The sequence below is a fragment of the Crocodylus porosus genome, unplaced genomic scaffold (assembly GCF_001723895.1).
Source record: "Crocodylus porosus isolate Cpor-Errol unplaced genomic scaffold, CroPor_comp1, whole genome shotgun sequence".
Classification (NCBI taxonomy): Eukaryota; Metazoa; Chordata; order Crocodylia; family Crocodylidae; genus Crocodylus; species Crocodylus porosus.
The window spans coordinates 15956075-15969393 of record NW_017728943.1 but is presented as its reverse complement, the minus strand read 5'-3'; the positions used below and the strand labels follow the sequence as shown (position 1 = coordinate 15969393).

Genomic DNA, 13319 nt, shown 5'->3' with positions numbered 1-13319 from the left:
TCTAATAAAAGATATCACACCTACTCAAGGACCCTTGCCTGCCTATAACATTTTGAAGTTATACTAGCATCTTATTTCCAAAGATCCCAAAGCACTTCACACCAGAATCACGCATTGTCCCCAGACAGGAAGCTGCATCTTATAGGGAACTCAGCAATGGGATGCTGCACAACAGATTATGTAGATGAGTAGGAGTTTGACTCTCCCATGCTGGTCTTGTGGCATGGGAGGCGAGTCCTGCTCATCCAAATTCATGGACACTCCAGATCCAGAAATTTGCAAGTGGGGATGTTCCAGGTCTGTTCCCAGAGCTTGCTTTTGGGCCAGTCTCTTACAGGCGTGAAAGCAGAGATGAACTTAGAACAATCTTAGAGAACTCCCAGTTCTGGAGCAGTCAGTGGTCTTGTGTGGGTGCGCTGTGCTCTAGGAGCCTGTACTCCCCAAGATTTATTGCCATCTCAGGACAGACAAACTCCATGTCTTGTAGCAAGCAGTGTGAAGGCAGGTCTCTGTCAGGACAGGGATGTAGACAGTGACCTCAAAGAGTCAGAGTTAGATTCAAGAACACTAATCCAAAGGTCAAAAATCAGAGACAGGGACAAGAGTGCTAGGCAGAGATTAATTCAAATGCAGTTCCAAGCCAAGGTCACGTGAATGGAAAGCAGGGAGGGAGAGAGGGCAAAGTCAGGTGAGAAAGCAGCAATGGAGTTACCACAGAGGCACCTTGAACAGTATGTTGCTGCTCTTCCATGAGATTTATATAACCATGAGAGACATGGACCAAAGGAAATGAAAGGGATGAGAATGACATCAGGCCACAGACCTGTGAGGTGCTTTATCCTACCACCATCTCGGGGTGAGTCAAGATGATCTCAGTGCATGTAAGTCTGGATAGTTTTGCTGTCATTATGGGCATTTCAGCATGACCAAACCAGCATTTCTTTTGGTTTCATTGTTATTATTCATTTTTATTTCTGTAGCCCTAGGAGCCACAGTCAAGGAGCTGAAGCCTGTTCTGCCAGTGCTATGTAAGCAAGACAAAATGACGGGCTCTGCGACAAATATCACTAGATGCTGTGAAACGCAGCTATGGAAAAGTAACCACAGATTGTCAACTGACATAGTCTACTGAAGCCAAAGGAGCTATACTGATTTATATCAGCTGATCTGGTCAATAAAATTCAAAGCCCCTACGAAACATTTCACATATTTCAGGTGGCATTTTTCCAAAAAGATCATAAATGTGTTAAGAGAAGTCTCAGTTACAACTCTGTTTCCAGTTTTCCTTTGTAAGTAGCACCAAAACATCTCTAAGAAAACATCTTACATGCTAAAAAAAGCCATGAGCGTTCAACATATATCAGAGATCTCACACCTTCATTGCATGGTAACAGTCTAAGAGGCCCATCAGTGTGGCCAGCCAAGCTAATGCAAGTGGGGAGGCCACAGGATGCTGTGCAGAGACCATAAAATGTTAAATGGAGAATAACTTGGACATTCTTGTAAGCTATGAAATACCAAGTACGCTTTTCTGCTGTTTATGAGCCAAGATGGAAACAAACCGCCAAAACAAAAGCCAAGAAGCCTATTGCCCTTGTTACTGTGGGTTTGAAATTCTGGGCTTATTTGCTGGTAGAAAAACTTAGATTTACTAAAAATACCAGATAACATGTAGCAAAAATGCTATGCTCCTAATCTGGGATTCTTTGTCTTCTTAAGTTTACACACCAAATGAAACATATTCTGTGTTCCCTACTCAGTTCCAAAGCAAAATGATTGTATCCCTACATGCCTCCTTCCCCTCCCACCCCAGTAAAATGGCCTGATTGACCCAGCTCCTCCCCGCCCCCCCCAACCAGCAAACTGAATCTCTTCCAAGCCCCTGAAGCAAAATGTTCCTTTTTTTCCTGTCCCAAAAACTTATCCTTCTGAGCTGTCTCAGTACCCCTCATATCTGCCTGCCAAATTCTTTGTCACATTCCCACTGCAACCTGTGTTGTCTGTGCTAGTTCTTACCTAACGCAGACTCTCTGGAATCAGAGCCTCCCAACCGCAATGCTCAGCTCCCTCTAAACTCCAGTGCAAAATGTGAGCTGACAATTTTGTGGGGCGCTGGATGGTTATCCTAGAAGATGTTGCTGGGATCAAGGATTCTTATTGCTTGGTTCAAACAGCTCTTCCACCAGCAACTGTCTGCCCTGAGCACCTTGTCAGTGAGGAGAAATGATAACTGACCTGGGATCGAAACTTAGCAAAGTTCTGATGACCTCACAAAGCAACCACACTCTGTTCTTATGGTGACCAGCAGCAGCAAAACACTTGAACTTTCACAGCACCGTATCCCACTGGCAGTACTGGCATCTTTGTCCGTGGCACTTCAAAGAGTGTATTTGGTGTTTTGGATACTGCTCCTTTTAGTTGTGGGTAAAGTTTTGAAGTGGCAGTTTGGGTGATTTGTTTATTTAAATGACAGCCCGAAAAATGCAGGGCACTGAACTCAATGACCCAGAAGGCTTCTTCCATGTGTACCTATTCTGGCAAGGTCTGCTGCAGGGACTTTGTAGAAAGAGCACAAAAGGAGCATGGAAAGCTCAAAAGACTAGTAATATGACAGGAACCCAGACCAAACCATTGGTTTGAGCTTGATGTCAGGGGCAAGAAGAGATTATTACCATTGATGTGTGACCTCTCTCATATAAATCAGCTAGTGGCTCTCAGTCCAGTTCCATGTAGAGAAATGTCCATAGTACCAAAGTCATCATCACAATTGATACCCCTGTCACTAGCCTCAGGGATGAGAAAAAGGGATGGATGCATCACGGAAACTGATTCCCTTCTCAGCCTTAAAAGTGGATCTCTCTGGGTCAAGGTCAACAGCCAATGGAGGAGAAAAGCATACACAGTGGGAAGCTTGCATTGTTTCCGTCTGCTCTGGAGATAAAAAATGGATTTCACTCCCCAGTGCTTCACCATTCACCAGCACAAATCCACTTAAATTAGGGGGGAAATAGCTAATCCACCAAGTAGAATTAATAATAAATTTGCATTGGTTACAACCCAGTGAAAATAAATGCATCTTTATCCTCCACTAAAACAATGAAAGAACATTCTTGATCTTTAAAGGCCAAGCATCCTACAAAATCAAATGCATAATAGCAAAAGGCTATGCCGCGTGGTTATTGACAGATGCTAAAGATATGTGAATTTGTCTTAAAAGGGACTGTAGGATTTAGCCTTTAGCTGTTATGCACCAATGTGATGTTTGTGATTAGGGCTGGCTAGAAAACAAGAACTGCCTTTTGTGAAAGAGAACTTGATGTTTTGAGACTTGTTTTTGTTTTGTGTTTAAACAACAAAATAACTCTGCAAAAACGTAAGAATGAAACTCCTCCTCACCACCTCCTCCACAAGTGGCCAAATGCCTGGTGATCAGAATCAATTCTAGTCATCCATCCCTGTCCCCAGGATCTGATCATGGTCCTAAATTTGTCTCTTGTACATCCCAAGTGAATGCCATAATTACAGGGCTATGGCTCTCTGGGGTGTGGCTGTCTTGTTTTCCTCGTTTTAGACCAGAAATCCAGCCTTAGATTTTAAAAGTGCTCCTCAAAAAAAGTTTAATCAAAACCAACCATGCTGTAGAAGTGCTGGGGGGATTTCATAGATTTCATAGACATTAGGGCTGGGAGGGACCTCGGGAGATCATCGAGTCCAGCCCCCTGCCCTAGGGGCAGGAAGTCAGCTGAGGTCAAAGGATCCCAGCAAGATAAAACCAGGAAAAATGTGACAGGCAAGAATTTTTGTGGATGATGTCTATTGCACCCACTATATTCTTGGAAGAGAAAGACAAGCTTTTGGGTACCACAGCACCCTTCTTCAGTTCTCTGAGGAAGACACCTGAGGTTCAATTTTAAAAAACTGCATACAAAAAGCCTTGTGTCTAATCAAAGCCAATACTTTTCTGTGGAAAAGTTTCAGTCTCAATGAAACTTGCATTTTCTGACTAACCTCCCCACCAAGTCTGGTTAAAATAATCCCAACCAGCTCTATTCATGATCATGTGCTACTTCTAAAGCCTGGCGGCGGTAATTAAAATCACCAACTACATTCCTAGAATTGGCAGAGGAGTTCCTTGAGTTCAACTACGGCAGGGTGCTAGTAGTGTTAGGCTAGAAATAGACACTGCCTAATGAAGCAGGTCAGATGATCCAGGATGTGTCCAGAGCAGCTGATATACTTCATAAGGCAAGACACGTTGCCTGTAGTCCCACCCATTGACCATTCAGGGCAATTGGTAGTGTGTTCTCCTGGGGCTTGAGGAACCTAGTTTTGCACAGCCTGGGAATTCCCATGCAGGATGGGGCCCCTCAAGCTCCAGAAGCATCTTCTCAGCTTTTTCTCTTACAGAAATGTGACCAGGGGAGTCTCAAGGTGTGTTTCTGTAAGTAGGGAAACCTGGGGTTTCCCGTGCAGAGAAATGCCTCTGGATATCCTGGGGATACTCCTGTGTAAGTAAGGAAATCCCAGCTTCCCTGACCTACTTGCACAGACATGCCATGAGATTCCCCTGGAAGTGCCTCTGTAGGAGTGGAAAGCCTGGCAGGCATTTGGGGGGCTTGAGGGGCCTGATCCTGTGTGGGAATTCCTGGGGCGCAAGGATTGGGCCCCTTCAAGCTCTGAGCTGCCCAGGATCTCCCACTACAGAGAAAATACACATCTGCTTCTAAATAGCAGCACCGATCAATGCCACCTTTGTTGCAGTCACGAATCTTGGGCATTTGTGGCACAAAAAGGGGTAATGCGCATCTGTTTGTTTGGCCTTTGTGCTGCCATCAAATTTGTTTATGAGGGCACACAGATTTCAAAAGGTAATGTCTGTTTCAACTCTTAGTTCTGAATTTCTGGGGTGGGGGGCCCTGTGAAAGGCTGTAATAGTGGCACATCTACCACCCTGATGCAATCCATAAGAATTACTGCAGTTTCTCCACTGATATTCATACCTGAATAAAGAGTACAAGATATGGCCCTGAAAGAGACTATATATACCCTAGATAACATTTGGAGAGGGGCAGCCACAGACTCCTTCCTCTATATGGCTTGCATTACTAGAACAAATTATGATATATACTGGAATGAGCTATTAAATATTCCATTTGTGAGCACCTCAAGGATAGCAAAATGATAAAAATCCGCCAACATGGATTTGGCAAGAAAAAAAATCATGTCAAGCCAATCTAATTTCTTTCTTTGACAGACTAACTAGCCAAACAGAGAATGGGGAGGCAATCAGTGTGGTTATCTTGGAGTTTAGTAAGGCTTTTGACACTGTCTACAAGATACTTTCATAAGAAAACTAGATGAAATTACCAGGAGGTGGGTACAGAACTAGATGTAAAAAGTGCACTCTAAGAACAACTACCAGTAGTATCACTACCAAACTGAGAGGGTATTTCTAGGGGATGTCCAGAGAAATGAGACGTGAACACTGTTCCTTTTAACATTTCAATTACCAGCTTGGATGGTGGAATAGAGAGTACACTCATAATATCTGGATTACACCAACTTATTATGGGTTGCCAACACCCTGGAGGGCAAGATCAGTATTCAAAACTATCTTCAGAAACTGGAGAAATGGTCCAAAGTCAACAAGATGAAATTCAATAAAGACAAGTGTAAAGTAGTACATTTAGGAAAAAGAAATCAAATTCACAATTATAAAATGGGGAATAACTGGCTTGGCAGCAGTCCTCAATGAGTCAACAATGTGATGTCACAGAAAAAAGAAGGCTAATCTCATTCTGGGCTATATTAAGAGAAGTGTCATTTGGAAATCATGGGAGGGAAATATTCACTCTTTCAGTACTGTTGAGGCCAGAGCTAGAATACTGGGTCTAGTTTTGGGCACCACATTTTAAGAAAAAAGTGGATATACTGGAGAGAGTCCAGAATTGAACAACAAAGTGTTTTGAACAGGAAGACTGTGCAAATCTCTTAGTTTAGTGTGACAGAGGGCACCCAGTAGCTGAAAATGACTAGGTAGTAATGAAAGAGTTCTCTGACTATAGACAATTAGGGCAAAATGGGGGTAGGGGGGTGAAGAAAGCAGACAGAAGGCAAGGCAAACACCGTACTGGCCACTGGGACTTCTAGTGTGTGCCCACTGCTTGTACATAAAGCTGTCTAGCTGTGGAATGAAGGGGTTTGTCAGGAGTTCCAGGCACTGTCAGATGATCCTACAGCAGCAATAGTGAAAACAGCTTTCTTCGATTTCCACATGGGCTCCTCTGTCTTAGGTGTACACTTCTCTACTGCCGTCTTTTGGTTACCGTGCTATGAAGCTATTTTAATATGTTCTTTGTGGAATTAGGCCACACAAAAGTCAAGCTGGGAATTAAAACCAGTGAAGCAGGCAGGTTGTTAAGCAGACTGTCATGCCTAGTTCTGCACAGGCTGACAAGGTGGAACCGGTTCGAAACCTTTGTGTCCTCAATGTCTTGGGATCTGCCAGGTGAGCAGTTGCCTCTCCCCCATGACATCCTGCTTTCAGCTGTGCTGCACACACTGGACTTCTCCCCAGGGAAGTTGCTAGTGGGAGGATGGTTTCTAGGACTGGTGTCTGAGCACATTATCCTGTAAACAGCCAAAAGGCAGCAAACCTTTAGAATGCAGCAAAGCCCATCTGCTGGAGCAGACACTGAGAATGGCCAGGGATTAGATGTCTGTGTTTGTCAGACTTCAGCACCAACACACCTAAGCATGTCACAGTTTCCAATGGGAGTCCTCCCCTAGAAGGAAGGGCAGTGCTATAATCCCCACTGCACAACTCAGGTACTGAGGCACAGGAAGACTAAGGGCTAAATCCTGTTTCACCTTTAGATGCGTAAGTGACACTTCTGATATTATTGCAATTATTGCCACTTCCATACAGTTTGGATGCATGCTCAGAGGGCTGTTCCAGAGCAGAACAGCATCACTCAAGCACACATGTAATGCTGGGTAAGTGCCCCGCTCCAGAAAAAAAGAGAGAGGAGGCAGAGGAGGAGGAGCCTCAATCTAATATTCCAGTGCTTTGGACACTTGTCCACAGAGTAGACGGCCCCACTTCTAGGCCCACCTCATCCAGAAAGGGTTTGAATTTGAATCTCTTGCTCCCCAACAAAGTGCTCCAACCACCCGGCTACTGGCTAGGCACTGGCCAGACCATCTTTCACCCTCACTGAAGGTGGCCATTTGGGCAGCCAGGAGGCAAAGATATATGGGGCCAAGAGGAGGAAAGCAAGTCAGACCATGCATGGCTCAGTAAGATGGGAACTGACTTGGAGGGGTAGAAACAATCTTAGTTCTGTTTATCCATATTATTCAATGAATATTAAATGCAAGGTGCAGAAAAGCTATTAAGAACAAGGTTTTGCTCCTGTTGTTTGAGCCTACCTTGGATTGTATTATTTTTTAATTATCTGTCACAGGGGCCTAGAGCTCAGGTTAGTGAGTTTGATATTTACACACTGAAATAAAAAAACAAGTGAATTAATTAAATGAATATAAGCAAACTACCTAGACTTATCCCAGTAGCCCAAGCTACTGTTGTTCTACCAGTTGCAAACAATTACTACTATGTTCCAAGGCCCACCAAAAGAAAAAAGAAGTTATGTAAAAAAATGACCCTGAAAGAAAAAGACAAGATTCTGCAATGGCTTACGAATGCCAAATCACAGTGCTCTAAAATCGAGAGACTGCAACCTGTGAACCAGGAAACATTTTTTTAAATACTTTCTTACATTTGTTGTAGTTGCCTTTGGTTTTTGAACATTCAGTGTGCACCCAAATCATGTTTCCTTTTTCTGCAGCCACAAAGACCACCAATTGACTTAAGAAATGAAAGCTGAGAGTCTCAGCTTATCATGTGATTTCTGGAGCTGGGGCTGTAAGAATAAGCACTGCAGAGCAAGAGAGTTGTGGTAAAATTATGAGCTGCCAGCAAAGAATATACAAGGGTGTGTTATCTATCTGCAACCTGACTTTGGCAACACCCAGATCTAAACTGCAACTTATTGTCATTAGAGACAAGCCTGGCATTTGGGGAAGTTTGGCTCTGGACAGCACCAAACTCTGGGAGAAACTGAGCTATGGCTACTTGGGGCTGCCTCAAATCAGCATGATTGGTATTCTTAATACATATGCCTGGCTCCAAAACTCATTTGTACGTGTATTTTTTCCTGACAGATTAATGGAAAATGCTTTTTGTAAGATTTTACCAGCAATAAGACACCTAGAGGTAGTTTGCACTAGCCCCACAGGTAGTGAATCATGACCCTAGCTGTATCTCAGGGCCTCTACAAAGTCTATTTTGAATACTGTGCATTTGAATAGATTGCTGAACAGGTCTTGAAAACTGCTGTGTGTGCATTTGCGCACGTGTGCATATGTCCTGTGCATGCCAGGACATTTCGTAAGCTTTCTGTCTCTTGCAATTCCCATGAAGAGTATCATCTCTGAATACGTATACAAACCATATACAACATGTTCAATATGCTAGTCAGCACAGAACCTGCCAGGTAACACCCGATAAAGAAAGACTGGAGCTTTTCAAACAGCAACCACTTTAAAATCAAATACACTGCCTTTTGGGTTACTCGAGAAAGTGGAGAAATAACCAATGCCTGTCTGAATGATAATGCAGAATCTGAGCCTATCTGTAGTATACATTTAATACAGACTACCCTATAAATATTTAAAGTGGACAGAAGCACCATCCAGGTCTGATGTAACAATGACAGAATCAAGTATCATCAGCATAGTGATGGCACTCCAATCCAAACTACATATCTTCTCTGTTTCATTACCAATTTAGGCTAGTAAGGTTGTAGTTCTCCCTAAAAGGGAAGAGGTAAAGCTGAGAAACTGAGACATGAAAAAGGGATATCATTACCATGGAGTGGAGGTCACTTTGTTTCATGGTAGCCATGACTCTGTAGCTCCTGGCAGGAAGAGACATCTAGCTACAGTCCCCTATTAGCCAATGCCTGCAGTGCACATTATTCATCAGAAGTCATATTTCTCACCCTTGCTCAAAGTAGGAAAGGAATATAGAAGCCAGGGATGTGGGGGAGGAAGAGATGAGATATGACAAAGGAAAAGGAATGTAATGAGGAGAGGTGGGAAAGGAGGAGGGGAAGCAATGAGGTATACATAGTCACTGAGGGGCCAGTAATCCTAGAGTCTATAGGAACCGTTCCAGTGTCATTCATGTCATATGCAATACAAGCCTCTGAAAGATAGGCACTGTCAGTCCATACACATCATATTGGAAAATGACCTGAACTCAAAAGATCCCACCCCACACTGCTGGTCTAATATATTGCTGGGACAAATAAGTTAGTATTCCCTTTTCACAGCCCAGACATCTGCAAAAAGCTGGGACCCTTATTTTCCATCTTTACCCTCTGCCTAGCTCTTATTTCTTACCTTGCACAATCAAGTAAACCTGGGAAGTCTTGGGTTGATGCTGTGTCTGCACTGAGCATGTATACGACCCCTCATCGTAGACATCCACTTTCTGGATCCGGAGGCTGTATTCCAGGGGGGTTTGTCTCTCCAGCTCCACTCGAGGGTCCAGGGACCACTTGTCTGTTCCAGCAAAGATGATACCAGAACGGTTTAACCAAGCCACCTTGGAGCTTCTGTCTTCTATATAACACCTGTGGAGGGTGAGACAAGAGATTGGGATATCAGCAAAGACTCCCTGCCCTAATTCTAACTTTCCACTGCCACAGCATCATAACCATCATCTTCCTCATTCCCATCATGACCGGTCACATTTTTAAAGCACTTTCAAAATATTAAATGAACAAGGCTACTCTGGAGACTCAAGCGTCCTGGTGCATACCATCTCTTCCCACCCCTGCTACCCAGGGTCATGGGTGTGCTCCAGGAAAGGGGTCGGCCAGATGTGAGGCACCCCCAAGGTGGTACTCAGAGCACTTGGAGCCTGGTAGGTGGTTGGGCACAGTGAGGTGGATGCACCCCCTGCTGGCCCGCCACATGGTCCACCTCCTCCCTCTTGTGACACCTGTGTACCCTCACCACACCAACAGAAAAGGCCTTGTGAAAAACTAAAGGCGCCCTTTGCCTTTGCAGATACACAGCTGCATGAACGTATGTGCATATATGTGATGCTGGTGTCAGGAACATCACATTCATCCTCTGTGACATTTGTAGTGTGTCCTCAGAAGGTTACAAGGCAAGTGAGAGGGTGGGAAGAGGGATGGCAGATGGGTACAGCAAAGAGTGGAGAGACTGGATAGTCACCACCTGGCATAGACTTTGTCCCATCTGCCAAGAGCCTCAGGTGTCTGCAGGCAAGAGGATGGACTGACTGCCTTTGCAGCAACATGACAGTGATTTCATTCTTTTACAGGGGAGGGTAGAGGATCCATCACAAAGTCAAATCTAGCTTTGGCTGTGGCACCTAGTCTATTCAAAGATCAATTTCAGCTTTAATAATACTGATCATAGGAGAGATACAGAGATGCAAAGAAATGGCATGTATGAGTTTACCTAGCTCAGCTGAGGGGCCATGAGCTGAACAGGACATGGGATACTTATGTCCTCTTTCACCCTAGCAACAATGCCTCCAAGGCTAGGCTAAGAAGTACAGATGGGGCTTTATCAGGACAGCTTGCCCATCCCATGCCTGCTTTGTGGATAACTAAAAGAGGTCAGTCTTCAGCTCTGTCACTCCCAGGCCTCTTGCGCTCATTGTCTCCTGGAATTCAAATATGCCAACTCCTCTCATCAGCACTACTCACACAAATGTTGTATTGGAGAGGGAAAGACAGAGGATGAAGATTATCACTGAAAGATAAGGCAAATATTTGACAGTGGGTTTTCAAACACTGTTAGGAAGGGTCAGGCATTTTCCAAGTTCCTCTGCTTGAATGCAGTTTATTCAGACTAAGCTGAGGCTGCTGTGCGTGATGTGACTCTGATGATTCACTGCACCTCCTCCAGAGCAAACATGCCCACAAAAGCTCTGAGTTGTTCTTGGGTCACCTCTGGGCATGAGGAATGCCATGCTGCGTGGTGCCATGTGGGAGGTGCACTGTGCCACTGATCAAGCTGGAAGCATGTTTGTCTGGTCTGACAAACATTTGCCCCCCAGCTAGTGCTGTTGACAGGCAGCCAGGAGAGGCTGGCAAAGGTTTACTCTTGAAGTCGGAGCTGTTTCTTCTGACCAGGCACATATTTACCCTGAGGTGAAATTAAAGCCATAATTTTTTTTGCTTTAAAATCTGTTCCTCCTGAAAGAATGGCGATAGTTGAGCAGTTATTTACATTAAGCAATCTGTGCACAGGAGCAGGCCACTGAGTGGCACAGGACATCAGCTAACTGTACTCTTTCTCACAACACATATGGAGACAAAAGCAAAAATCAATGACCTGAGGAAGGTGCCAAGAACAGCCACCAGGAGCACATTGCGCACACACAGCCACACTCCACCCATCCCCAAGGCCTTCCACCAGAAGATCTCAAAGTTCCCCATTCGAGCCTTCAGGAATTTAGTCTTCCCAGCCGGGTAGATCAGTGTTCCCAGCCAGAGAGGCGAAAGGGTGAGCTTCCACAGGATTCTTGACCCTAAAGGGACAGGATAGGTGCCCAACAGATTTTTCAAAACCATTAAAGCTGGTTAATGATTAGCTTGAATTCACTGGCCAGCAGCTTTACTTCTCACAATCCTGCTGTGCACCTCACCTGCATGTTTAGGTACCAAAGTGCTTTGGAAAATCTGGCCCTAAATGAATTTCCTCAGGTCCAAAAGTTGGTCAGGGGTAAAGCCAGAACCTGCTCCTCTGAGCACCAGGGTTCAGCCTTTGTCATGAGACCCCCCAAATTAGTCTTAACTGCTCCACCTATATAAGGCACCCACTACTGACTAATATTTGGTTTTAAATGGTAAGCCTTGTTCCCATATAATTAAACACCTGTGGAACTATTTGATTGTTACAACACCCATTTCACCAAAAGGTAACATCCTATCTGATGGACCAAAGACCAAGCAGTGGTGGGAAATAAGAGAGTAACTTGCCACAAACCTCTCCCAGACATATACTGAACCCAGCCAGGCTTCTGCCAGCCATTAAGAAAGTGATGCCATCTTTGTCAGCTAGACAGAAAGGTCAAGCCACAAGGTAAAGAAGTACAAAACAATCTTGCCAGAAGACTTAAGAAATTCTGCTCTTGGGAAATTAAAAATGGTGCACCACAGCCGACTGTACCCTGCTAACATCCAGAGGTCAGATATTAATAGGGCTATAATAGTCAATGCAGGTCAATTGCTCGACTTTTTTAAGTGTCCCAGTGATGAATAAAGAGTGCCATCAAAATATAGATAAAAAAGATAGAAAAGAGGAAGATTGGAACAGTAACTGAAATGGATCTGAGCTGCTCTGCTCAGCATACCTGTTTCTCTAAAGCTGCCAGAGAAAAATCAATGTACAAATGTGGAATTTCCAAGTCCTGGCTCTGTGTGAACATATACCAAAGTAGATTAGGTATCTCCATGTGTATATGCACAAATGTGTGCATCTCTGTCTGCCTACTGTATGTGCTGCCCAGCTTTATGGATCCCAGTTTAATACAGATTTATGGGATAATGCTCAGAGTGTGAGACACATTAATTCAATACTGATAAAATATTAAATGGCATGTTAAGTGACATTTTAACAGCAATGCAAAAACTGCACAGCATCTGGTGGATATTAAATGACTGTTAAATGTTTATTAATAATCAATAGGTAGGTTCACAGCTATAACAGAATGCTCATCATTAGACATACCAAAAACATTATCATCAGTTCAGCTGAACACTAACAGATTCGCAACACTGTCATTTTGGGTTTTTCCTGCCCTAAATGTTCTTGGGTTGTCTGCATTGGGATGGTAAACCTCTGCTTAGCCTTAGTGAACATATGGATGAGGTGCCCTATGTCTGCGCTGCCACTGTGCTACACTTTGTCAATGAATAATGAAGTTGTCTTATGATGACAGGTATTTTCAGAGATCAAAACTATTCTTAAAATTGGATCAAAATTGATGAATGCTGCCAACAAGATGACTGTTGATCATGGAATCATAAAAAAAATAGGGCTGGAAGAGACTTGTGGAGGTAATCTAGTCCAACCTTCTGCCACAGGCAGGATTGTCCCTATCCACACCATGCTGTCCATTTTACTGTGAAGCCTATTAGTAAAACTACATGGTCAACACTGTCATATAGCCACAAGGCACTGGCACAACCCAGTCAAAATTTCCAGGCTTG

General features: G+C 43.9%; 1 protein-coding gene across 4 annotated transcripts in view; it reads right to left on the bottom strand.

Annotated features, from left to right (window-relative positions):
• LSAMP (limbic system-associated membrane protein) overlaps nt 1–13319 on the bottom strand; it is a 1430869-nt gene that overhangs the window by 250725 nt on the left and 1166825 nt on the right. For all 4 annotated transcript variants that reach the window (XM_019548765.1, XM_019548767.1, XM_019548766.1 and 1 more), the window contains one exon: nt 9466–9698. In XM_019548765.1, the coding sequence (XP_019404310.1) occupies nt 9466–9698 (233 nt within the window). The remainder of the gene's footprint in view (nt 1–9465; nt 9699–13319) is intronic.